The 8,131-nt window shown below is 59.7% G+C and overlaps 2 protein-coding genes across 7 annotated transcripts in view; both read right to left on the minus strand.

Annotated features, from left to right (window-relative positions):
- The window catches only part of ENTPD8 (ectonucleoside triphosphate diphosphohydrolase 8), a 6,626-nt gene extending 6,125 nt beyond the window's left edge, over positions 1-501 (minus strand). For 4 of the 6 annotated variants that reach the window (XM_025051284.1, XM_015594101.2, XM_015594100.2 and 1 more), the window contains exon 1: positions 114-501. The gene's annotated coding sequence lies outside the window, so the exon portion shown is untranslated. The remainder of the gene's footprint in view (positions 1-113) is intronic. The other 2 variants (XM_015594099.2, XM_025051282.1) reach the window with 2 other exon arrangements.
- A 3,810-nt stretch (positions 502-4,311) lies between these two features.
- Positions 4,312-8,131, minus strand: part of NSMF (NMDA receptor synaptonuclear signaling and neuronal migration factor) — an 8,662-nt gene continuing 4,842 nt past the window's right edge. Inside the window, exons 8-16 of the mRNA XM_025051271.1 lie at positions 7,527-7,616; positions 6,861-7,210; positions 6,532-6,615; positions 6,403-6,436; positions 6,240-6,310; positions 6,020-6,099; positions 5,732-5,834; positions 5,423-5,498; positions 4,312-5,196 (exon numbers count right to left, since the gene is read on the minus strand). Of these exons, the coding sequence (XP_024907039.1) occupies positions 5,099-5,196; positions 5,423-5,498; positions 5,732-5,834; positions 6,020-6,099; positions 6,240-6,310; positions 6,403-6,436; positions 6,532-6,615; positions 6,861-7,210; positions 7,527-7,616 (986 nt within the window). The 3' untranslated portion in view covers positions 4,312-5,098. The remainder of the gene's footprint in view (positions 5,197-5,422; positions 5,499-5,731; positions 5,835-6,019; positions 6,100-6,239; positions 6,311-6,402; positions 6,437-6,531; positions 6,616-6,860; positions 7,211-7,526; positions 7,617-8,131) is intronic.

An 8,131-nucleotide genomic window follows, 5' to 3' on the forward strand; every position in this document is an offset into this window, starting at 1 on the left:
CAGACCAGGATGGCCTCCCAGTGATCAGCCCCCTTCAGACCAGGATGGCCCCCTGGGACCAGTCAGCCCCCTTCAGACCAGGACAGCCCCCAGGGCCCGGTCAGCCCCCTCACCTAGGATGGTAGACAACCAGCTGCAGCAAGGAGGAAGCTGGACTCTTGTCCCTCTGTACCTGCCAGGTGCTGTCCCGCCTGCCCCGCCCCCGCCCAGTCGGTCACTGCCCACCTGGACCTGGGTCAGGCAGCAGACCGCACTGGTGGCCGAGGCTGTCTGCCAGAGCTTGCAGACCACCCCCAGCTCAGACTGGGCAAGTGGGGCTGAACTTGGGCCCCTGCCCAGGGTCGCGCCCCCACCGCAGGGTCTCCTACCCCCTGCCACGGAGGTGGTCTCCGCCACTTGCTGCCTGCCCTGCTCTGGGACCACGTGAGCGGGCCACCGCGGCCTGAAGGCTGCTCAGACTTCGCCCTGTGACCCCGCCCTCCCCACCTGGAAGCGTATCAGGGCTCCAGCCGGGGGCAGGTCAGGTGACCAGAAAGGGCCGGAGCGAAGGCCAGGAGGCGGGGCCAGTCCCAGTGCTGGGAGGAGGGGGAAGTCTGGCCCCGCCCCGGCCTGCTCGGTTGTTTTAAGCAGCAGTAGAACTGTCCCTTTGTGCCCATGTAGATTCCCGTGAACACAGTCGAAACCACGCTGCCTGGCCTCCTGTGCCCCTCTGTGGTCACACCCTGCCCCCGAGAGTCTGACCCCACACGTGGCTCTCCGCTCTGGTTTTGTCTTTGGGAGAAGGTCCTGGGGCTGGATCACGTCTGGCTTCCTCCACCCTGAGGCCTGAGGCCACTGTGGGCTCTGGTGGTCCCTCCTCTCTGCCCACGTCCAGTCCAGGTGTGCAGATGGGGTTTCCATGGTGACCATGCAGAGGCGTGTGAGTGCACACAGGTCTCTCCTGGACCTATGCTCTCAGCTCGCATCCAGGAGGCAGACCCCTGGGCGCCAGGTCCGGCCGCTTCGACCTGATTCCGAACTGCAAGAGTCCAGTTTCTCTGCACCACCCCCCGGCACTTGGTGTCGCAGTTTTTAATCTTCCTGCATCCGACAGGTGCTCGGTGGCACATCGTGTGGCTTTAATTTGTGCTGCTGGCCGCTGCCACAGGCCTCCCGGGTGCATCCACCCTCTCTACTGAAGGCTCACGTCTTCGGCCCATTTTTTGAAGTTGCATTGTTTGATTTCTTCCTGTTTAGAGAATTCTTTACATATTCTAGATGTAGTTCTTTGTCATGTATGTGATTTGCAAATATTTTTCCCCAGTCTGTAGCTGTCTTTTCATGATTTTAACAGTGTATTTCACATAGCAAAAATTTTAATTATTGATGAAATCCAATTTATCAATCTGGAAATGCGATAGGGATTGCAGTGAATCTGTATATTGCTTTGAGTAGTATGAACATTTAAACAATATTAATTTTTCCAATTCATGAGCACAGGATGTCTTTCCAACAGTTTTTGTCTTTTTCAACATTTAAAAAGATTAATGTCTTGTAGTTTTCGATATAAGGTCTTTCATATAACCTCCTTGGTTAAATTTATTCCTAAGTATTTTATTTTTTGGATGCAATTGTAAAATATTGTTTTCTTAATTTTTTTCCCAATAGTTCATTAATGTAAATAAATGCAACAGATTTTTGTGCACTGATTTTGCATTTCGAACAGTTTTGGTGGCGTCCTTGGGTTTTCTATACATAACCTCATGGGATCTGCACGTAGTGAGATCTTCCTTCTTCTTTTCCAATTTGGAAACTTTCTCTCTCTTGCCTGATCGCTCTGGCTAGAACCTCTAATGCTATGCTGAATAAAGGCGGCAAGAGTGAACAGCCTTGTCGTTTCTGATCGTAGAGGAAAAGCTTTCACCTGTCGCCACTGGGTATGATGTTAGCTGTGTGCTTGTCATACATGGCCTTTGTTGAGGTATGTTCCCTCTACCTCACTTGGTTGAGTTTTTATCTTAAATAGATGCTGAATCTTGTCAAATGCTTTTTCTGCATCTATTGAGATCATTTTCATCCTTCGCTTTGTTAATGTGGCGTGTCACACTGACTCGTTTGCAGAGACTGAACCGCCCTTGCATCTCTGAACTGGATCCCACTTGATCGTGACATGTTTTTTTTAAGGTGTTGTTGAATTCAGCTTGCTAGTGTTTTGTTGAGGATTTTGCATCTGTGTCCATCAGGGACATCGGCCTGTGATTTTCACGAGCGCGTGTCATGCTCGTTTGGTGTTGAAATGTGCTTGGAAGAGTCCCGCCTCTGTTTTTTGGAAGCGTTTGAGAGGAACTGGTATTAATTCTTCTTTGAATGTTTGCTAGAATTCACCAGTGAAGCCCTCTTGTCCCGGACTTTTGTTTTGGGGAGGTTTTTGATTACTGAGTCAGTCTCCCTGCTAGGAATCAGTCTGTCCAGATTTTCTATTTCACCATGATTCATCAAGAGTTAGTTAATGCCAGATTGTTTTCCAAAAACACTATAGCAATTCACATGACCTTTCCCCCACACCTTCGCCAGCATAGGACACTGACGTCCTTTAGGATCTGGGGCGAGCCAAGAGGCAGGTAACGCCTTGTTCCTTTTGTTGCCTTTTACTCAATCCCGAATGAGGTTAAGACTCTCCGTGCGTTTACGGCCACCTGATTTCCTCCTGAGCTGTCTCTTCAGATCTCTGCTTGTTTTTCCCTATTGCCTTTTGTCTTTTTCTTATCAACACATGAACTCTCTTTGCATGTGAAGGACCTTACCCCTTTCTAACATGTTACAGATCTTCCCCAGCTGTCTCTGGCTGCTGCCTGTTTCTGTATCTCTGTCGGGGCGGGTGGGTACGTCGGCCCTGATGTGACTTGAGGTGGGCTTGGCCCCCTGTGCTGCCCTAATCCAGCCCACCTTCACGTCTGCCACCACCTAACTAGTTTTGCACCTTTTCCCAAATGCTGTTCCATGTATATACTGTTTGTCCTTGGGTTGGATGTGTCTCTTCCATCAAGCTTCTCTTTGGCGGTCACGGGTATGATAAATGGAACCTTGTGAGCCTCTTGCTGGTGGATCATCCAGCCCTTACCCATCAGTGACCCTAAGGACCGTGTGGGGTAGACACACTTGCTGAAGCAGCCCAGACCCTAGACTGCAGGATCCCCACTAGAGTCCAGGTAAGGGGCAGGGGCGCTCTGTGAACTGGCTGGTCCTGGGGTCAGGGTTGCAGGTGACATGGTGAATGTGCCTTCTAAGCACACAGGGCATGCAAGTGTGTGGGTCGCGTGGAGAGTGTCTGTCTGCACGGCCTGCACGGGCTTTTGTCTACAAACAGAAATCCTGGCATCATGTGGATTCCAGGTCTGAGGGGTAGGAGGGACATGGCAAGTCTCAGGAACTGAGAGGATTCAGAGGACTCCTGAGTCACATGTGACTCTGTGATGGGTGACACAGTAACTGGAAGTATGCAGACAGGAATTGAGTCTAAATTGCTATAAGTTTCCCCATTTGTTTGCAGCCAAATCTCTGCCATCCCACCTGGGCCCCATCTGGGACGCCCTGGGGATGCTGGAGCCACAGGGCCATGCCCCAGAGCCAGTAGGCCTACTCTAGGAAAGGCCACTTGCCCCCAGGGCCCCAGTAACTGGCCCAGCCTCCGCTAATGCTGTCTGCTGGTGGCCTCCTTACGTCCCCAGCCAGCCAGCCCTTGGTGGCCTTGGGTGTGCCCAGCAGGCAGCAGCTGCTCCATCCCTAGGCCACTGGACCAGGAGCCACTGGGTTGCCAGGCCTGGCTGTGCCCAGTGGCAGCTTGGCCACTGGAGGGGGAGGGGTGGCACTGGGCACATCTGAAAGCGACTGAGGCTGAGGGGGGCCAGCTGCTCCTGTCATCACTTCCTGGCCCCCTGCTATGGCCACACTGCTGACCACATGCAGAGAACAATCCGGAGGGGCAGACGGCCCTCTGCTCAGTGCCTGGGGTGGGAGCAGAGATGGCAAGGGGCCAGGGTGTCTCTGCGGGCCCTGCTTGGCCCTTTTCTGGGACTACTCCTCGGTTCCCTGCAGCCTGTCAAGGACCTGCTCGTCACCTCCCACTTCCGGGTGTCCCGGGAGGCCCTGACGCCCCACCAGACCCTCTCATGGAGTGTGCCCCGGGGGGGGGGCTCTAGAAGCCCTGCACCCTCAGTCCTGGCCAGGGTGTGCAGGTAGCCACCAGAGCAGAGACCTCTGAACAACGGGCCAGAGGTTCTGGGCCCAGGGTGGTCACCCACGGTGCTGAGACAGGAGACCTACAGCCACCGGTGCGGAGGGTCGGGTTTAATGGTCACTCTAAGGGGTATCGTACATTGTTCAGAGCCCGGAACACACCCCGCCCCTCCCTCAGCCGGGCTCTGCACAGGGGGGCCTGCCCCCGAGCCCCAGCTATGTACAAGAGAGCCGCCCGCGGGGCCCAGGCAAGGCTGCTCGGCTCTGGGCCTGGGATGCGGGGCCCTGCCCCGGCTGCCCAGCCAAGGCCCCGGCCCTCTGGCTGGGAGAGGCCTCCAGAGCGTGGCTGCACAAGGTGAACTAGACAGCAGCAAGGGGCGGGCGCGGGAGGGCCGGGGCAGGCTGCTGCTCGCCGCACCCCTGAGAAGGGACAAAGGACGGGCCCTCCCGCTGCAGCCGGCTGAGCTCAGGACAAGCGGGCGGGAGGAGCGCAAGCGGGCGATCAGGGGCTGGGCCCGGGCCACCCTGTGCTGGTGATTGATTCGGCGGGGCGGGCCCGGCCGGGCCGGGGCGGGGCGGGAGGGCCCTGACACCCGGCGGGTCGCCTATGCAGAACCAGGAACGAGCACGTGACTAGTTAACAGGAGGCTGTAGAAAAGTGCACTTGTTTCTACGACCGCGCGGGGCAGCGGGCCAGCGCCAGGCTGCCGGGTGTCCGGGCCGCCGGCGACGCTCCCGGCGGCCGGGCTGAGGACCAGGCCCGGAGCGAACCTGAGCGGGTGAGGCTGCCCTGAAGTCGCCGTGAAGACGCGGACCCACGCGGTCGGGCGGCACCCAGCCCCAGTCGCCAGTCCGAGGAGGCAGCCGGGCGGTGGCCCCGCCCTCACAGGACGTCATCGAAGTCCAGCAGCTTCGAGTGCTGGCGACTCTTCCACAGGCGGTACAGACGGAAGTCGAAGTAGGTCTCGATCATCTGCTTCCCTAGGGAGGAGGGGCGGGAGGCGCTCAGGGCCCGGCCCGGGGGGGCGGAGCTGGGGGAGGGAAGGCACGTGGGGGGGCAGGGGGCCGAGGAAAGATGGGATGGGGCCACAGCTCAGGGCGGGGCAAGGGTAAGAGGGGGCGGGGCGCGGCTCAGGCTGGGCCGGGGTTCACGCCGCTACCTCTTGGACCCCACCCCAAGAGCTAGGAACCGGCCTGACAAACTCACCTTGGGCGGAAAGCTCCAGCGGGGACTCAAAGGTGACTCTGTAAGGGGTCATGAGGGTCCTGAGGTTCTGGAACAGCTGAAAGGGGCGGGGCCGAGAGATCAGGGTTGCATAGGGAGGGGGTTGGGAAGCATCGTGTGGGGAGGGGCAGGAACCCCTCAGCAACTGGCTGGGCTCAGGCACAAGGGGTCTCGCTGGGGGCTCGAAGGAAGAGGGAAAGGGGAGGAGAGAGGAGGGTGGGATGTTTTTGTCAACACTTTTCATGGGTCTGGGGTCCAGAAGCCTGGGATGGGGTCTGGGGGTCCCTGTACCTTCTCCCCGTTGGGGTTCCCCAGAATGTAGCAGCCCATGATGTGGATGACGTTTGGCTCTGGGTTCACTTTGCTCATCAAGCGGCTCAACCGCTTCCAGAAGCTGGTGGGGAGGGGTGAGTCACAGGTGGCACCAACCCAGGCCCCCAGGTGTGAGCAGGGGTGGGTCTGGGCCCAGGGCCCAGATCCAGAGACAGGAACTTCATGGGGAGGCGGCTGTGGTGGGCAGCAGCCATGGCCTCCAGCCCTCCCTCCCCGGCCACCATGGCCGCCCCCCCGCCAACTCACTGAATCATGTCCTCTTCCTTCTCCACTTTGGCAAAGGTGGCCACCTTGTTCCTCAGCAGGTACAGGTGTCCTGGGCCGCCCTGTCAGAGGCCACGGTTGGCTGGGCAGGTGGCACACAGGTGCCCACCCACTGCTTCCCCCAACCGTGCACATGCGCACGCCCATGGAGGGAGCACCCTCGACGCCCCATTCCCAGCCCAGGAGGCGCGCGTAGCCCTACCTGGCAAAATATCAGCATCTTCCAGATCTTGGCGCCCTTGTGGTAGCCGTTCAGTTTCTTCTCTATCTCCTCTGGGGAGGGAGGGCTGTGAGCACCGCCCTCTGCAGCCCTGTACACACCCCCGGCCCCACCCCAGGAGATGGTGGGAACGTTGGGCACATACCCAGGATGTCCTCAAACGTCGCATGCTCATGGTCCTGGGACAGAACAGGCCACGCCCAAATCAGAGCCTCTCTCAGGCAGCACCCCCACCCGGCACTGGGGGACAGGAGGGGGCGGAGCAGGTACTCACGTAGAGGATGGGGATGATGGAGGGGTCGTCCCTGCGGATGATGGTGGGGATGTACTCAGCTTTGGGCACCTTGGAAGAGATGAGCTGGGGGACAACACAAGAAGCTGCTCAGGAAGGGCCCAGCCACCTCCGAGCCAAGGGGCATGGGAGCCCAGGTGAGGTCAACCCCCCGCTGCTGGGCAGCCCACAGTGGAGTCCAGTGAGACACCCCCACCCTCTAGACAGAGTCAAGTAGCTGCCTCATTCCCAGACAGAGAGCGAATTGCTGGAGGGGGAAGAACCACCCTCCCAGGGCTGGCTGGAGAAACACTAGGGTGGCCAGGTCTCACCATGACCTTGGGTGGCACAAAGCCCTCGGTGTCACAAGCCACAGCCTCCAAGCCCTTCTCAGTCTCCCAGTCCAGGTCCTCGAAAGCCTCGCCCAAGGTGCAGTGCGAGCTCTGCAGGTCACTACCTGAGGGGCAGGGTGTGTCACCAGGGCTGCAGACCGTCAGCTGCACCTCCTGTCTTGGCTGCAGCCCCCAGAGATGGGCAGAGCTGCCAAGCCCCGTCCTGGAGGCCAGTGAGGAAACCCGGGGCAGGGAAGGGAGTGGAGCCGAAATCACCACCAGCCAGAAGCACCCTGGCTGGGAAGGCCAGTGGATCCCGGTGCAAGGCCGGTGGGAGCCAGGGTGCAAGTGTCAGCTCCAGCGAGGCGAGCCTGGCGCAGCGCACCAAGGAGGAGCTGAGCATTGCAGCCCCCTGCCTCTCAGGCCTCCTGGAGAGGGAACATGGGCCGCGCAGCGAGCAGAGCCGCACAAGCGCCCTTGGCCAGCACCGCAGCGGTGTTAGTTAACCCCGCCCACGAGATCAGAGGTGCCGGGCGCCCTAGTTTGCCCAGACGGGGAAACTGAGGATCAGAGAGCAGAAGCGCAGAAGCTTGGCCGCCCGGCAGGGGGCCCGGGGGCCTAGGGGAGCCTCTGGGAGAGACGGGCTGGCCTGCACAGGGCACCTACTGTCTCGGGAGTCGTGGGAAGTGTCGGCTTTCATGGGGGTGGGGTCGCTCCAGGACCGGCTGAAGCTCCGCTCGCGCCGCTCTGCGAACGCTGCAGTGAGAGCAAAACCCGCATTAGCGGGCGGGGGCGGGGCCCGGCGTGGAGGTGGAGCCAGGGAGGTGCGGCGGGGTGGGTCGGGGAGAGGTGCCTCAGGTGACAAGAGGTAGAGGGACGGATGGCGGGTAGGCTCCGGGACAGGATTTGGGAACGCTGGAGGCAGTGGGGGAGGGGAGTAGGAGGCTATGGGCGGAGACTGGGCGTGCCGGGGTGGGGCTTAGGATGGAGTCGGGAGGGGCAGGCTAAGTCCAGTGGTGATTGGGCAGGACTAGGGGCAGAGCCTGAGGACGCCAGTGGGAACGGGGGTCTATGGGCGGAGTGGAGATGCCAGGGCGGGGCTAGGGATGGAGCTGGGGTTCTGGGGTGTGACTGGGGTGGAGCCTGTGGCATTAGGGCGGGGCTGTGGGGAATAACGTCTTGCGTTTGGGCTAGGGGCAGTCTGGGCTCTGGGGCCTCGGGGCGGGGGTCTTCCCCGCACAGCGAGCAGCACAGGAAACCCAGCCGGCCAA

This window comes from Pteropus alecto, unplaced genomic scaffold, assembly GCF_000325575.1.
Source record: "Pteropus alecto unplaced genomic scaffold, ASM32557v1 scaffold67, whole genome shotgun sequence".
In the NCBI taxonomy this organism is placed as follows: Eukaryota; Metazoa; Chordata; class Mammalia; order Chiroptera; family Pteropodidae; genus Pteropus; species Pteropus alecto.